General features: G+C 39.8%; 1 protein-coding gene across 2 annotated transcripts in view; it reads right to left on the reverse strand.

Annotated features, from left to right (window-relative positions):
• Nucleotides 1-11,348: 11,348 nt before the first annotated feature.
• The window catches only part of BLOC1S5 (biogenesis of lysosomal organelles complex 1 subunit 5), a 30,793-nt gene continuing 23,944 nt past the window's right edge, over nucleotides 11,349-18,197 (reverse strand). Inside the window, exons 5-6 of one of the 2 annotated variants that reach the window (XR_010598744.1) lie at nucleotides 11,923-14,989; nucleotides 11,349-11,550 (exon numbers count right to left, since the gene is read on the reverse strand). Coding sequence is in view for 1 of the 2 variants with exons in the window: in XM_005305957.5 (XP_005306014.2) it covers nucleotides 14,813-14,989 (177 nt within the window). In the remaining variant the exon portion in view is untranslated. Of the gene's footprint in view, nucleotides 14,990-18,197 lie in introns of both variants that reach the window. The other variant, XM_005305957.5, reaches the window with a different exon arrangement.

The following is an 18,197-nucleotide window of genomic DNA, read 5'->3' on the forward strand; positions in this document are numbered from 1 at the left end:
AATTTTCAACTCTATGTAATCCTATGCACTGTCAGAGATGTAGGATCTGATTTTCAGTTAAGCATGTGCATTTGCACATATGCCTGGAAGTAGGCTTGCCAATCCCTGATCTGCACACATGCACACACACGGTATTCCAAATGCAGTTGATAGGCACATGCAAACACACACATTTGAAACTTTGAAACTGTGGTCCCTGAAATGAAGTTCTACTCTGTAAAGTGAGTAAATATGGCACCTCATAACTACACAGATACCATCCCTGTGGGTATTGCAAGTCATATTTGATTACTTTAATAGTTTTTACTACTTTTTACTCCTTTTAAGATTATATAGTCAACATAGATGAAAAGAAGTCAGAGACAATACAGATTCTCAATACCTTTGAAAACCAGGCCATAAGCTTCCATTGTAAGATCAAATCTTGTTGTCCATCACAACTGAGACCTTTGAAAACAATGATCTTTTACTGAACACTGTTAGGTTGCACAAATGTAACTATGGACAGTATTTGGCCTGTAGCATCTTTATCAAGAGTGATGGTACACAAGCCAGAAGGAATTCAAGAACATCTTGACTTTTAGATTCCAGATTGAGTTTGCAGGGCTGACAGCTGGGGGGGGTGGGGTGGGGGAGGGGGTGTTAAACTAGTAAACAGAACATATTTAACTTAGAAATAATTGACAGATGACAATGGAAACCTACAATACTATTTTTGCAGGATCACTTTTCAGAACAGAACCAAACTTTAAACTTTTAGACTACTGCTATGTTCTTTGATATTTACTTCAAACATGGGTATGTTTATTTATGAACTGTAAAATATGTCAAAGGCACTTGTCCTCATTACCGACTGAGTGTGTGGCAACTGTGAAGTCTTGAAACAAAGCCAGTTCTGAGTTATGTGATGAAACATTTACAGCTTAGTGTAGCAAATAAAAATGTATTTTTGCACCATTCCATAACTCAGAAATGACAAATTACTTTTTAACTTTAAAAAAAATCCATTTTAAAATCTCTAAATGATTTTGGGTGTGAAAGTTAGAAATAGCAATCCTACATAATGATAAAACTACAAGTCAATCTAAATACATTTTTGACTTCCAAAGTGCCCAATGTTTATAGAATACTGTTTCATCTTTACCCTTAAAGAAGTTTTCTTTCAGCCCTGTTGATTTTATAGACGGGGGTGAAATCCTGGCCCCACTGAAGTCAATGGGAATTTTGCCATTGATTTCAATGGGACCAGAATTTCACCCTTGGTGTTTATCCTGGCACAAATGGAATGGGTTGAGGATATATGTAGATACAACTCCAGAGTTAGGTCCCTGCTGGCCAAGTGATCTATTGTAAATGCCCAATCTAATTCTTCAAAATTATTCCCAATAAAGAAGTAGATTGTACAGTCCTTACTCACCTTCGTACACATTGACACTAGGAGTCTCAATGAAGGTAACAGGATGACTCAGGTAAGTGATTACCAATATGACTAACAATTGCAAAGCCTAGCCCTAAGAATGGCTATGATATGCAAGTCTATTAATTAAATCAGTGCGGTCTCTTTTCTGCATGGGTTTTTAACATGTTTTGTATATTATCTATACCTTGTTCTTCAAGTTTTTACCAGAGGCAAGGATGACTGCTGGTCTCATTAAGGGGCACTGGGAAGCTGGGATATGTTTTAAAAAACAGTGATTTGCTGTTGGCCTTGTAAGGCTGGAGGTTTTAATATTTGCTTATTAATTGAGGTAGACTTAGTATTTCTACAGGTGGACTGACTGCCCGGGAACTGAAATCCTCAATTCCCAGAACAAATGCAGTATAAAGCATCAGTAGTGAAAGCTTCCCAATGCTGCCTCACTCGGTGTGCCTTAACCCTGATCTGAAGAAACTATCTCTAGGAAACAAGCTGGTATTTCCAATCTTTCTGCCCACTAAATCCCAGGCCTTTCTACCAAGATTGCCTGCATGCAGTGTTATTTTTTGTGATGTAGTTACCGTGTTCACAAAGCTTTAAGTCAAGATCACTAAAATCAAGTCACAAAACCCACCAAGCAACATTTGTCCACTGCTGATCCAGACAAAATGCAAACCTCCAATCTATAGGTATAAAGCTCTATAGTTGAACTGTCATGCTAGATTAAAGGGGTGTGGGGGGGGGGGGGAGTTTAATTGCTGAAGTACTAGAAAACTGAGTAGCTCAGTCCGAGTCAGATTCTCTTCCTTTGCACAGCATTTTTATTTCCTATGTTTCTATTTAATATTTAATACTTAATACATCACATCTGATTAAAAGTCATAGTACCATTTAAAAACTATTCAAATGAGAACTAGTTAATGAACAAATAAAGATGGTGATTATAATCACAAGTGAATCTGTGGAATCGATATCTGAATCTTTCTCAATATATTCTATTCCTCTTTCCTTTATGATTACCAAAAAGTGCCACAAGTTCACCAAGGCACTGGATGGTGCTATACCTGACAGCAGGTTGGAATGAGACCAAGCTATTAATGGGAAAAGCAGTATTCCCTCAAAAGGGAAAAAAAAAAAAAAGGTACTGAACATGCATTCTCATTTCTGACCTTTCTTTTATTCAATTATTTTCCTCCTAGGAGTGCAGTTCACAACCTATTTTACTGATGTAAGTGTGCAGAGGTAAAACGGCCAGGAGACTGACTGTTCCTATTATAGCTTTCAACCCATGAAACAAGTCAGGTTTAAAATACTTTGCTGTCAGGTTTCTATTTCTTATGATTGCTGCTGAAAGCCCATTGAGAAAGAAACCATGCCTGTCACCATACAAAGGAGGATGTAAAAGCAGTTCATTGTTCCTGCTCTGAAGAAAAACAATTTGTCACAGCCAGACCCCCGTCTCAGCAGTGCCAAGTGCACAGTAATTTATTACCTCTGGATGTTGGATTCCAAATGGAGGAAACTGAAATGTCATACCTTCATTCATAACACCGTCTCATGGAATTATTTTTTCCGGATTCCTGGGAAGTTGAAATATTTGAGAAGAATATCAGGAACTGTTTTTTCTGCATATTTGGTGAGTAGATAATTGCCTTCCAACTCTACTCTTTCAGGAAATGATGTGAGTGTTGCATTGTTCCTAGATGGGGGCAGCAGTGTTTTTTAGCAAGGAGCATATATATATTTTTTAAAAGAAACAAAAAAACACAACAAAAACATGCAGTCTAGTCACTGCATTGAATCCAGACTTTCTGAATCTGGTCTAGATAAGAGGTTGGCCCCAGACAACTTGTCCATGTTTCACATAACTGAAAGCATTCTTGAGAAGGTATGTAAGCACTATTATGTTTTCAGGAAAAAAGAAACCTAAAACAAAACCCTTTATGATGTGGCAGTAAACCCCTCATTATGTTAAGTGATATCAAACCAGACCAGAAAAGGTCCCTGGGGAAGTTAAACTTATTTATTTGACCACAGTGGACAAACTACCCTGGGAATTTAAGGGCACAGGGAGGGTGCGTGTAAGAAATCACAATCTGTTAAGAATAATTTATTATTATATGAAATGTATTTGGAAATAGTTTTCTGTTAAGATTTCTCCTTAAGGCAACCATTCCAAAGGGAGTCCAGGATGATAATGACCTAAAGCAGCAACCATTCAATAGCCGTTGGATGGCCTCTGTGAAGAAAGTTAGGTGGTCTCAGTATGGTTCCCAGGGGACAGGCATCTACAGTGCAAAAATCGCCACTGTAACTGGCGCTACCTGGAGCCCATGTTGGCAGCCTTAAGTAATCTATGCAAGGGCCGAGGGGAAGTTTGAGGAAGCTTGGACTACCTCTCCTGTGACTTTCCTATGAATAAAGCTGCCATAGTGACCGCTCTGGCATCTCTCTCTAGCACCTATATTTGCTAAAAAAAAATTTAAGAAAGAAAAACTTCATATTTTCTGAGCCTTCTGTTGGTGATGGCTTCCTTACTGCGCTACGGGGCCCAATGTAAAAAAGCCTGCATCATCGATTTCCTCCTTACTTTAATATCCAGTAAAAAATAACTTTATTGTATAAATATCTACCTGTTCCGTTCATTTTAATGGTTGTTCCATAGGAAACTGCATCTGCAGCAAAAGATTTTATAGTAAAACCTCCTGAGTGGTTCTTCATCACAGAAAGCAAAGGCATTGTTGTATTATTATTTTTCAGTTTATTCCCTAGATCATCTTATTTGACTCTTCTGGATGTTTTGGGAATCCAACGGGGAAACTGGTTCTTAACATTCCAGACACTAGTTATTAGTTGTTAACAAATCAAACTGCTGCCTAAAAGTTTTATTATTGTAATATTTTTCAACAAGTGTTTATATAAAAAGCTGGAGCTTTTTGCAATGCACTTTTTAATCAATACATTGGAGGAATGTGCAATATTTCTGTTCCTATTTATGTAATTCAACATAGAAGCTTTTCTAGGGGACACAGTAAATATTGGAACAGGTTTTTGAACCATATGGAGAGGGGATTTTTGGGAACCGGAATCAATTTACTGAGAGCCAACATCATCTGGAAAGGACAAAACTGGTCCACTCAAAGGTCTTCCTATGACCTTGAGTAATCCAGAACTAATGTTTCAAAACAATCTGGAACAAACACTGTATGATGGGCACTTTAGGAATGTGTATAACCACCACCAATGTCTTACCACCTATCTATCCTTGCTCAATGAAGCCGTCTAGGCTGTAGAGTACTCTAGCAGTACAAAGCAAAGTTGAAAAATTTCTTCATAATCTAATTTAGAGGGACAACAAAAAATGCTCTTCTGGTCCCACAATTAATGTTTCAGCTCATGCAAGAATGAAAATTATTATTTACCTGTAATTGGAGTTCTTTAAGATGGTTCTGCATATTTACATTTATGGGTACTGTGCTGCTGTGTGGCACCTTATGGTAAAAACCTCTTCTAGCAGTGTCAGATAGAGTGCTTCCACCCAACCTCCCCGAGCATCACTATGCACTGAGACTATAAAGGGGGCAGAATGCCCTCACCACCTCAGTTCCTTCCACTCCAAAGCCAGAGACACAGAACAACAAAGATGCTGACAGAGAGGGGAAGACAGGTGGGAAGTGTAAATATGCAGAGCTGTCCAGAGGAACTCTGGTTACAAAATAACCTTAATGTCTTCTTTGAGTGGCTTTACATCTTCCCATTTATGAGATAGACTGATCTGCAGTGCTGAAGCTAACCTGGAGGTGGGAACAGAGTCATAGTTGAAATAGAGACCTGTAGCGGGGCAGTAACCCCGCTCCTGCCCTGAAGGGCTTAAAACAGCCCTGTGAGAGGGCTGTGGCGGGGAACCAGTAAGCCTGGTCTGATTGGGAAGGAGCTGCAGCTGGGCCACGCCCCAATCAGGCCGCAGCTGGCCCTATAAAGGGGCTACTAGGCTGGAGCTCAGAGAGTTTCTCTCTAGCTGTTGAGGGGGATAGGCCTGGCTGCTGGGAGCTGAGCAGGGTACCTAAAGTGGAGCAGGGCTGGGGAAAGGCCAGAGGAGCTGGGCAGCTCCGGCCTGGAAAACCCCCAGGCTGCAGGCTTTGTTAATGCCGAGAAGGTACTGGAGTTGCAGAGAGGGCAGCCCAAGGGTAGGCAGAGGCAGCAGGTCCAAACCTTCCTTTCCAATGATGAGTGGCAAATATACTGCAGTCTGCCCCAGTGAGCAGGGTATAGATGGTGACTGGCAGTAGCCCAAGACTGAGGCGAGGTGTGGATAGGGGGTTTGGGGTTTCCCGGGGAGGGGAGACCCAGAGAGACTGCGGGGTACTGCAGGGTGCAGAACTCCGAGATAAGGGGCACCAGGGTCCAGAAGGGGCACCGGGGCCAGTGGCAAGCGAGACACTGGCCTGAAGAGGGCGCTCCAGATGTTGGTGAGCTAATTCCCTGGATGACCAGCAGGAGGTGCCGCAGCAGTGAGTCATCACCCCATTACAAGACCAAAACACCACTCTGCCAAATCCAGTGTTTGCCCTAGAAGCCAAGTTCAGGGCACAGTACTTAGAGAAGGTATGCACCGAAGTCCAGGTTGCAGCTTTGCGAACTTCAGCAACTGCCATCTGCCTAAGACAGGCGAAGGAAGTTGCCACAGCTCTAGTGGAATACAGTCAAATTACAACAGGTACAGTGACTTTTGCCAGCATGTAGCATTCAACAATACATTGTTTAATCCACTGAGAAATAGTCTGGGATGAAACCATATCCCAAGAACCACACTGCGTACAAGACACAAACAACTTAGATGATTTATGAAAACTGGGTTCTGTCAGGGTAATAGCCCTTCTAACATCCAAAAAGTATGTAGAACTGATTTCCCCTTATTAGAGTGCGGCTTAAGGGGGGAAAATAGCCAATTAATAGTCTGATTTCCACACCAATCAGATACTACCTTAAGTAAAAATCTGGGATCACGCCTGAGAACTACCTTGTCCTTATGAAAAGAAGAAGTGAAAGGTGGGTCAGCCATACGGGCATTCAATTCACTCACTCTCTTGGACAATGTGATGGCAATAATGAAGAAGTCGTCTTGGTCAGCCAAGGGCCACAAAGGGTAATTTTACCAGCGTGGCCAACATCAAGTTGAGGTCCCAAGAAGAAACAGGATCCCTAGCTGAGGGATACACATTTGATAACACTTTCAATCTTTTAACTGAACAAACAGCCATTTGCCATCAACTAGAACGTGCTATGTGAAGATGGCTGTCAAATTAACTTTTAACGAGTCAGATAACTCTAATTCTCTACGTACATTACATATTCCAGAACACAAGGAACGGAAGCAGATAGAGGAGAATCAGATCGTCCTTTCATTTAAATCTGAAATCTGGACCACTTTAGATGGTAACAGTTTCTAGTAGATTGTTTTCAAGAGTTAATTAGTATCCTGCACAGACTCCGAACATGACTGCTCAAGAGCCTATGTATTCAGAGACCTATCACCCACACCATCAGGTGAAGAGTTTCAGAGATCCTGCCCTCCTGTTGGGACAGGGGAAGACACAGACTTCACCAGACAGTTGAAGGAGATCAGTAAACCACTGCTGACGTGACCAAGCCAGGGCAATGAGTATCACCCTTACCCTGTCCCAATGTGTCTAATGGAAAGCAGGGGGAAGCGTACATTAAGTCCTTCCCCCAGTGCAAAAGGAAGGCATCTGACAGGGAGTGACTGTCCCTGCCCTCTCTGGAACGGAAGAGGTGACGCTTTAGCACTCATTGCAGACAGGTCCATCTCTAGTTGACCCAGACAGAGAATACAGTCTGAACCAACTGATCCTTTAGGGACCATTGATGTATCTGAGAGCTCTCTCTGCTGAGATGGTCCACATCTACATTGTCACAACATCTATCCTGTGGATCTGTATCTGGGAGGGAAAAGCAAATACACCAATCCCATAGACTTATCTTCTCACATTGGAGAACAGAGAGAGAATTGTCATCTTTCTTAGAAAGACTGACAAGAAACTGGCATAGCTCACACGGCTTTAGCAAACCATCTAAAATGGGTTGGGATATTCTTTTCCCCCCCAAGGATATCAAATACCAGGTGAGAAATCTCTTCCACAGACACTGCAGGAAGACTTGGTCCATCAAGTCATGGAACTGTGTAGCGTCCTCCACATGACCATCCAGTTATAAATCTGGTTCACATGTTCCTAATCAAAAGAGAGGATCTACCTCCTCCTCATCTTCCTCAGGCAGCATTTCAGGCATCACTGTCAATAATGACAATGGATCCAGAGGAGTCAGATCCGAATATCTCTGGATTGCCAGATCCTTAACAGATGAAATGTTACTCTCCCAGTGGATGGAGAGGTAATTAAAAAATTCCTGAGGTGGCCTCCAATAAGGCCATGGGCCCCAGGATTGCTAGTCTCCCCAGCAACTAGGGTCTGGCAACATGCAGGAGGCAGACCATAGGATGATACAAAGTGAGCCACAGCTCTCTGTATGCTTCCTCTATCTTCCTCCTAGCAAGGATCCAGTTCTGGATCAAATATAGAGTATAATGGTGATAGCAGTGGAACCGAAGGGAAGAATGGGGATCTGGCACTTTGTGGAGACCCTGTATAGGGGTTCTAGGAAGAGGAAGCAAAGGGTGTTATGGGAAAAGACACACAGTGTTTTCTGGCCTCTACTTCTTAACAGGGGACAAGGAAGATGATTTTGGGACCAGGGGAAAATGTCTCCTTTTAGAAACCCTGTGTTTCCCCACTCAGAAGCAATGAAGCAAGTGGAGCCAGAAGGTGAACCTGAGCTGTCATGGTGACAGAGCTCTCCAAAACCAAGGATGTAGCTGGAACTGACTTGGGAACAACCGATCCAAAGAAGTGACGTCAGATCCAATATTTGACACACATCCATTTCCTTTGCTACCAAAGATGGATCTCTGTTTCAGAGCTGTAGCAGTCTTGTCAGATGATGCATATGAACCAGCATTGCTAACAGCAGCCATTTTGTCTCTGTGCCATGACAGACAGAACCAAAGGCACTGATGGCCCAGATTCTGATACGTCAATCAAATCCATCTTCCTGGATTTGGAAGTGGACATCAGAACTGGCCCTGGTCCTGCAGCTGCAGGGGTTTCATCAGGGTCAGATAACTGGGAGGAACAAGGTATGGCACTGGTAAGGGTGGCCGAACTCTGTTGACCACTCTTCTGGAACTAGGACAGTTACATCTGACCACCACATGGCCCTTGGTTTGGACATGCGTAGCCTCAGGGGCTTGACTGAGGAGCCACAGGAACTGAATTCCACCACAACAGGGGTTGCAGCTTCTTGGAATCTTACAGCCAGTTGGTGCTAATAGCCACAGGGGCAAAGACTGGTCTCTTAGACCAATGATCTGAGGCCTGATTGGGTCCAGAGGATTTAGCCTCAAGGCCTTCCTTTGGAAGGAGGAGCTGCAAGTGAGTCTCCCCAGGAGCATTCTTCTCCCAGGCACGTGCTCACTGAATGCTGGGAGGAAGAGCACTTCTGAAGAAACAGAGGAAGCTGGGATTTAAGTAGCTCCATTACCCAGAACCAGGAAAAAACTGTACTGAATGAGCTTAACACTATTTCTAAGCAGAAAGAAACTATGGCTTCAAAGAAACTGGAGTGATGCACATGTGTCCAGGCATGCAGTTGAAAGGAACTAGGTTGGGGAGAGCGCTCTGCCACCTTTATAGCATTGCTCTCAGTGCATTGTGACACTGAGGGGAGAGGCAGAGGGGCACATAAGTGTTCTATCTGACACTGCTAGAGAGGTTTTTACCACAAGGCACCACAAGGCAGTGCAGTACCCTTAAATAGAAATATGTAGATCTGCTCAAAGAACAATAATTTATTCTTTAGATCACAGACTGGGAGCTCATGTGTCACAACAGACTGGAAAATGGTTTCTAGTCCATACCTCTCTCAAAGTATTAGCTCTGTTTGGAAGGTGGGAGTTAGATGCACCTCTTAAAATAATGCCAGAGGGTGATCTGGTTCTTTCCCACCCTATTTATTTAAATATGATGTCATTTAAAAAAAGATTGATACTCTGTGGGCTCAGGTTGTGAATTCCAGTAGACTAGTAAATGTAAGTTTGCAGGTATTCAAAACATAATATTATCCACCCACTTTCAACTGTTTGCTCCATTAGGTCATACTGATGGTGCAAGTCTCTCTTATTTGCAGTTCCTCTCCATTGGACACACATTCACACAGTTATTTGTGAGATGGAATGGTTGAATTGCCAAAACATCCCGTTTGAAATGCGTAGATTCCCAGAATCACAAGTCTGAACCTTACCAAAATTGACTACCATTTCTCCTGCTCAGATAGCCACACTGGACCTTCCCCTTCTACAGAAAAATTGACAAAAAGACCAGGATCTTTCCTAAGGCTCACCTCACTGAATTTTGTAAGAAGCAATCCCTCCCAGGGCAGGGTTTTGGAGGTCCTTGGCATTGGGTAATGTCCCAAACCCAAGGATTTCCAGGCCATACTTAATCAACAGATCTGGTTCTAGCTCCCTCAGGCCCCACACAGCCTCTCTCATGTGGAACAAGGAAGCAGGACAGTACTGTAGAGAGACTGCTGAAAATAAAGGACAGCCGAGATTAATGGGAGCAAAAAATCTAAGCAGCTGCTACTGTACCTGCAAGTGCCTTAATACTAATAGCACCAAATACAATATTTTATGCTTTTTCTTCTTTAAATAAATGATACGTGCCTTTTAAAAGGCATTTATTTAAAATGATACTATGGCTAAAATAATTTTTTTCCCAATTACTATTACCATTTTCTATAGCACACATATGGCAATGGGAGAGATGGGTTTCAAAAAGTACACAAATACCAGGCTTTTTCCCTCTACCACTCAACTCTAATGTTGAAATACTTTTAAAAGATCACTTTTACGTTTTAATTAACTATTGTGTGGCATTGTATAGCAATCTGGTTTCTGCTAGTTCCAGTATGTGCTATCACTCTGGGATAACTAAAAGGGTCAGAAGTTTCCTCTGACAAGAGCCCACTGCTTTAATTCAAGCCATTTCAGACAACTTGATCCACTGTTTATATAAGGGTGGCAGTGAAAAATGCACCTAACTGTCTCATAGTGATGTCAGCCTCCACTTCAGAAACACATTTAGGCTAACTTTTATTTAAACAGAATCTACAATAGCAACAACTCTTCTTAGACTGTATCAGATGTATCATCATAGTAGCAAGAAGCACTTGTAGCACTACTGGTCCTCAAAAAAAAGCAGGCAAAATACTGCAGGTAAGTAGTATAGCTTTTTGGCTAGAATATCTGTAGTTTGGTCCAACACATGTCTCACTACTTACTGGTACAAAAGCTACCATATAGTTATTTTGGAGTCCAAATATATATCATTCTTTAGCATATCTGTGCGACTATGCTAGTATGATTAAGGAACGTTTGCCTCTCTGTTTGAAAGCAGTCATACTCACATTGTCATCTACCACTGAGTACCTGCAAATTTCAGAGCCCAGGGTGTGTACAGAGGTAAAACACCCTTTTCAACTGGAGAATTAACTCCTCTTAATGAAATGAATCATGGGTGATAATGTTTTCATTTATTTTCTCCATTTTAATACAAGTTATTTGAGAGACAAAATTTGATCAAAAGTTTTTTAAAATATATTTCATAAATAAAAAGTCAGTGAAGATGTGATATTCCAACCACAAGTCATTGGATGTGGAATTTCTCTTAAGAGGTTTCATCTAGGGTTGGTATAGGTGGGAGCAGAATCTAAGTGAGTCTCGCTTCCTCTTCCCCCTACTAAAAATAAAAGGTCTGCTTTAGGCATCAAAGAGATTAGAGGTCCAGAACAGCTGAACAGAGGATTTTTAAATTTTATTTTTTAAACAAGGCGTTGATCAATATTACAAAAATAAAAAGTATCATGACTATTCTACTATTAGTCTAAGTAATACTTTTAAGCAGGCTATTACCATTGCAGAAGCAGTTTTTCCCCCACCATCCTTCAAGTAGAAGTATTGCTTTCTTGTTGTGTAGGTGTCAAAACAGAAAGCTCATCTTAAAATTTAAGGAAAATTCGAGTGAGTATACGATATTCTACCCACTACTTCTAGTTACAAAGAAGAATAAATCAATATAGTTTAGACTTGGACTACTAAATATAAAAGTAGTAACAATCAAGCAGAAAGCTACCATCTTAGTCTGATACAAAGCGGGATTGCAAACATCAGCATCATCATTCAAATGTAGCAAAAGTCAAAGGCCTGATCCAACTCCCAGTAGACTCCACCGGAATTTTTTTTTTTTTTTTTTAACAACCAACTTTAATGGTAGTTGTATCAGTACTCAAGCGATTTTGGAAAGTTTAATTGTTAAGAATTTAAACATTTTAAGCGAGGCTAAACACGTAATTGCTTTTACGTAGCTTACCACCAAACTTTGAAACTCCCTTCATATGCATTTTTTCTTCAAATGGGTAAAACTGATACTTCTCAGCAGGGGCTCTACTGGAAAATGATAGTGTAGGATTTTAAGTATCATTAGCCTCCTGATAGACCACAGCCTCATTCGCTAAACAAATATTGAAAGAGTGACCGGTTAAAAAAAAAAAAAATCATATATATATATACATACATGATGCACTTATTGACCTATCTAAGCTATAACTAAGCACCACAGTTTTCCTTTTAAATTTTAGAACCAAGCATTATTTTTTCATCCACCTTGCTAAACCACTCTAAAGTCAAGTTGTATGTACTGTTAATTTATTTCAAGAGCTACAGCACAATAGATATTTTTAAAAATTAATAAAGACTACTGAATAACTTAATAGTGATAAATATTTTTCTTGTAGTCTCCCAATGAAGTGGGCCAACAAGCAGATTGATGTTTGTTTGTATGTTAAAGATCAACTTTAAGCACTTTTCTTCAAAATATTTCCTAAATGCATAAATTCCCAAAATGAATATTGAGGGGGAATTTTCAAAAACACAAAGTACCACTGGCTTTTGAAAAGAGTTAACCTTAGGTAGTATCATTCATTTAATTTATTTTGGGCTTTCTTGGCCAATGAAGTGCAGTTCTAGGCTTAAAATTATTACTCTTGTGCAGATGTTCAGCATACACTAGCCTTGCAACATCTATATCATTTTTATCAGCCCTCAAGTGGGACATAGAGATGCAGGTAGGTTTACTTTTGTTCAAAACTGAGTGGATCTGATATTATGTATTATTTTATAGGAATAAAACACAAATCAAACTCACTCAGTACCAAATGAGACTTAAAGTACACCTATACCTCGATATAATGCTGTCCTTGGGAGCCAAAAAAAAAAAAAAAAAAAAAATCTTACTGCGTTATAGGTGAAACCGCGTTATATCGAACTTGCTTTGATTTGCTCGAGTGCGCAGCCCCGCCCCAATGGAGCGCTGCTTTACCGCATTATATCTGAATTCATGTTATATCGGGTTGCTTTATATTGGGGTAGAGGAGAACATTTTTCAGAAAGTTATTTTGGTTTTGAGGACATTCATTCTTAAAACCTCTCGTGGAAAACAGAGTGTTTTCAGTTTATCCTTAAAATGAACAAATGCTATTGAGACTCTGGACCCTAAAGACAGGCAACATTATCTTCTGTTTTTCTGATGAAGCACGTAAATCGGGCTCTTAGTTACAGCATCCATTCATGAATGGGTACATAACAGAGATAAATCCAGAAATCATCTTCCATTCAATAGGGGTTTTCGTTAGTAGGTTCTCCTCACTTTTTATATGTGGAATACTTTGGAGCCATCTATGTTTTTTCCATTCACAACAGAATTAAACAACATTCCACCATGCTCCAGTGTCAGCAAGTGCTCTTTTCAGTCCAGGTACCTGATGATGATTGATGAAGCTGTCAGGCCTACAGTAGCGGATAGAGCAGTTTGGCAGGAATTCAGTGTTATTGAAAGAAATCTCAAATACTTATTCCATCTCCTCTGCTAACTTTAATCACATTATCAACATGCTGCCAGGAATGGAGCCTTGACACCAAGCCATAAATTTACACAGGCAACCATTGTCTGCATAGTGCAATTCCAACACAGATAATGAGCAAGTTCTGTTTATTTTTACCTGTTTTTATTTTATATTGCATAGTACTTAAAGTAATATTTGAAAGATCTTCCTGTCCCTCAGGTTAGCTTGCATCAAGTTTCATTCTGTTATTGCATTTAATTTCACTTGGTTTACAAAAGGATAATTAAGCTAGTCATTCAGTTATATTGCTATTACATGAAGATTTTAAATAAAAAGAAAAGATCACGGTGATCACAGGGGCTCACAAATACTCCTGTTAATCAGAACACAAATTAATACTGCAGATGCTTCATTTTTAATGCCACTTACTTGATTACCATGCCATGCCATGACAAAAACAAAAAAAGAGATCTTTCCTCAACTGTATTAAGGTTATCACAACAGATTTTAGGTAATAAGTCCCAATAAGGTGGGCATTGCTCATCCTACTGAGTGCACCAATGGCAGGACGAATACTTAAGGTAAATACCATACCTGATAAAAGGCTAATGGAAGGACTGATATACTTTTAAAAGTTACTTTTAGGTGGTTTGGGTGGTGGAAGGTATTCTTAGGAGTGTAAAGCTACAAGAACGCCATGAGCCAGTTACATAGAGAGAAAAATCATGGTTTCCTGTGACCTCACAGCCACTCTTGTGGTGCCTATTTTAGAGAGCAATCAATATCTCAACTCGACTTCCTAACAGTGCAGCTGTAACTATACCTGAGTAACGCATTCTAGCCTTTCAGAATCCACTGTTTCGCAAGACATGCTGCTTTTCCCAAAATAACTGTTAATGAGTGTGTGTACATCCTAATTTCAGTCAAGCATGGCTTGCATTTATAATACCTGCTCTCTATGGCAGGGCTGTGGCCTTATACAGAGATAATTCAGTTTTTGTTTTCTTCCCCGCAGACAAGGCTGTCTTCACAAGACAAGGAATTCTAGTTTGCAGCTCCCTAAATTGATGTAGCCATGGTATAAAGGCAGAACTCCATTTCTAAACCTGCCTGTCCTACAAACTAAGATAGTGATAACACCAATTACCTTGAACAAAACAAGCTTGTAGAGGCACTTAAAGTTGGAGGTATGCAAAACTCTTCTTGCTAAATCAAACTTTTGTTCTAGTTACAGCAGGATGTGGGGGTTGTTTTACCTCTATTTTGATTAGGCTTTCTGAAAGAACCTCACTGTTGTTCTGATAAGTCTGAAGCAAGAGAGTACTGGCACACACAAAAACAACAACAACGAAAAAGGTCTTAAAAAGAATATTTAGCCAGGTCCTTCTCCATCTCAGCATATTGTTCTTTAAGGCGCTCCATAGCTTTTCTGTGCTCTTCATCCACTTCTCCTCGTTTGTTGTGTTGGTCTTTCATGAACACATCCCAGTGGGCTAGACGCTGCTTTTCACCAGTCATTAGCGTGTCAGTCTGAAGCTGAGAGGAGAAAGGAAAGTTATAGAAACGGTTTCTAGATGAAGACCGTGGGTTAATGCAGATTTGATGACCTTACAAAAGCAAACATATTAAAGAGTCCAGCTTTCTTTCCAGTATCAGAAAGTAAAAGTTATATTCATCTAGTCACACTGCACAAATCGAAAAGTGATAACCATACAGCCTCATCACACAAACTAATGGCAACTTGCCTCCATTCTAGACTAGTCACCAAAAAAAGAAAAAGAAGAACAGGAGTACTTGTGGCACCTTAGAGACTAACAAATTTATTAGAGCATAAGCTTTCGTGGACTACAGCCCACTTCTTCGGATGCATCCGAAGAAGTGGGCTGTAGTCCACGAAAGCTTATGCTCTAATAAATTTGTTAGTCTCTAAGGTGCCACAAGTACTCCTGTTCTTCTTTTTGCGGATACAGACTAACACGGCTGTTACTCTGAAACTTGTCAAAAAAAGAAAAAATAATAATAATCAAACTCTAAAGCTAACACTTCCATTCAGCTACAATCCAAGTAATTTCTGTTATCTGATGTTGGAAGAACTATTCCTAACACTACTCCTGATCTTAGTATGGCCTACTCCACTTGCCCACGTTTTGTTTTTAAAAAGTACTTTTGATCACAGGAATATGCTATTTATTGTCTGTAGTCTCCATCTTGATTACATATACTGCAGATACCTAGAGTGGAAATGGACACAGCGTTATCTTGTTCATATTGAAAGAAACTGGCCAGACCCTCAGACAGAGAAATTCTTCATTTAAGCAAGAATTTTGGCTATTTCAGCAAGGTTTAGAATTTGGAAGGGGATTGTTCAAGTAAACTCCAGCTCATTTTTTTAAAAATGTCTTAGCCCAGTTCTTTCTGACCAGCCATGGAACTATGTCTGGCACACCAAAGACAAACATAGGCGATGCTAAGTATCAGAGGGGTAGCCGTGTTAGTCTGAATCTGTAAAAAGCAACAGAGGGTCCAAAGGTGCCACAGGACCCTCTATAGGTGATGCTATGGTTTAACAACGCTTTCAAAATACATCTACTTTGTGTTACAAAAGGCTGATATTGGAAAATATTGTGCCCACTATATTTCACTTTCTTCTCTAAGAGAGAGAAATAAAGTACAATTTTAGGGAGTAAAATGTGTTCATTTACAGTGTGTATTTGCACTGAGGATTCCTGACTTCCAGCACTGGAGGCTAAAAAGAGAGGTGGTTCTTCAAACATCACAAGGACAAGTGCAAAATCAATGCCTCTTGTAATGGCTGAAATCCCATCACAACTATAAATAGAGTGCCTCAAAATTTAGTACAACAGACCAAAATAGGTAACAAAATAGTGTGTACTATGCACTGTACATGTAGTATACTTCAGTCCATCCTTCATTGTGTTAGTTATATTTTTCTGTTGGGCATTACCTTACACATCAACCTCAGTATAAAAATTAGTGTTGTGTTAATTGAAACAAGAACATGTTTACGTATCTCAATGGACATTTTTAAACTAGTAACAAAACTAATTTCTAAAACACTATAATGGTAAGGTTCTATATTACAACCAGAAACAAGTCTTGATGAAGGAACCTCTAAGGTCAAAGGAAAAGACAGACCATCTTTGTAGTACTTATTTTCATATTTTGACTTTTGGGAATTGGTAGATTGTGTTTCTCTCTTAGCCAACAAGTTCTCACTGTGCCTAATGGTTTTTATACATATTTACTATCGGTAATTTTCCCTCAAGCTTCCACATTACTCATTGTTTCTGGTAAATAGGATTCTGTTCACCTCCTTGTCTTGAAAGGAAGACAGTTCTAAAGAAACATGTACAGACATTAAAAGATGAGCTTTTACCGAATATTTGTAAGCAATAGTAATAGTCTTGACCTTCTAGTGTTTTATTCCAAGAACACAGAAATCACAATAACTGTGTACAGCACATCAGTTCTGTTGATCCTCCATGGGTGAAGGTAGAAGCATTTTCTATCCATCAGCTACTATTTTCTACATAGAGTAGTTCAGCATAGGAGTAGTACAAATGTGCAAACTCATATATTCATCCAATATTTTAGCAAATTAAAATGGATTGACACTACATGATGTCTAGCTTGTTTTTATTTTTCCATATTATACATTTAGCTTTTTCATGCAAAAATAAATCATGGTGTGAACATGCTAATTTTACCACATAGCACTCAAAGTACTGTTACAGTAACACTCATTGAAAAGTTCTGCACATCTTCTGTACAAAACAGAGCAGCTGTTAAAAAATATGTACTTGTAGTCCCACCAGAGAGCTGGAATGTCTATACCTTTTCAAATTTTTGAAGTGTTAATGAATTGTTTATGCAGTTATTAATAGTGTATCTGAATGATTATAAAGTGCCTACCTGTAAGTAACCACAGTTCAGACTGGACTAGACTGCATCCCTGACAACATGAATGGTTTGCAGGGAAAACAGCAAGTATCACCATGTTCTGCAGTACCATTTCCACCCACGTATAAAGTCACTGAGCTGATAAAACCATTGGTCAAAAGGCAGAAGGTTGCTTCCTTCCCCACCCTTTTTTCTTCTTCTCCAAAACAGTCTTTCTAGTTTGTCTTGGCCCAAAAGAAAGACATTGACAAAGTGATATTAACAGCCAGGCTCTTTGGGTTCCTCAAAAATATGATCAAATGGGATTAAAGAATTTAATGCTGAAAAACAATTACTGTAATTTTTACCCTTTAAATAAATACAGGCAGTGTACTAATGAGAAAGTAAATGTATCTGAACAGAATTGTCCTAACTTCCATAGAGTAATGATTTTATGCACAAAATAAAAATGAGTCCACAGGGTTGTAAACTGATCTGCAGTATAAACGGAGATTTGAAGATATGACTATGAAGATATGAATACTATTTAAATACTATGAAGATATGAATACATTTTAAAAATCAGAAAGCAAAGATGACATTAACACTAGCCTATGCCAGAGCATTGCTGCCTCCTGCGAATGGAGGATTTGGGTCTCCAGGGCCGTCAGTCCTGCACATTTGACACATGCTACAAGTATATAGCCCAGGTTCTCGCTTACTGTCTCGGAGTTGCCTCCCTCCCCCCAAATGTCTGCATTACTAAGAGGTAGCTACATGGCTCCCTCAGCCTTAATTCTAACATTTTATTCACTGACACCCAAAACCATCCCCATCAATACAC

This window comes from Chrysemys picta, chromosome 2, assembly GCF_011386835.1.
Source record: "Chrysemys picta bellii isolate R12L10 chromosome 2, ASM1138683v2, whole genome shotgun sequence".
Taxonomy (NCBI): domain Eukaryota; kingdom Metazoa; phylum Chordata; order Testudines; family Emydidae; genus Chrysemys; species Chrysemys picta.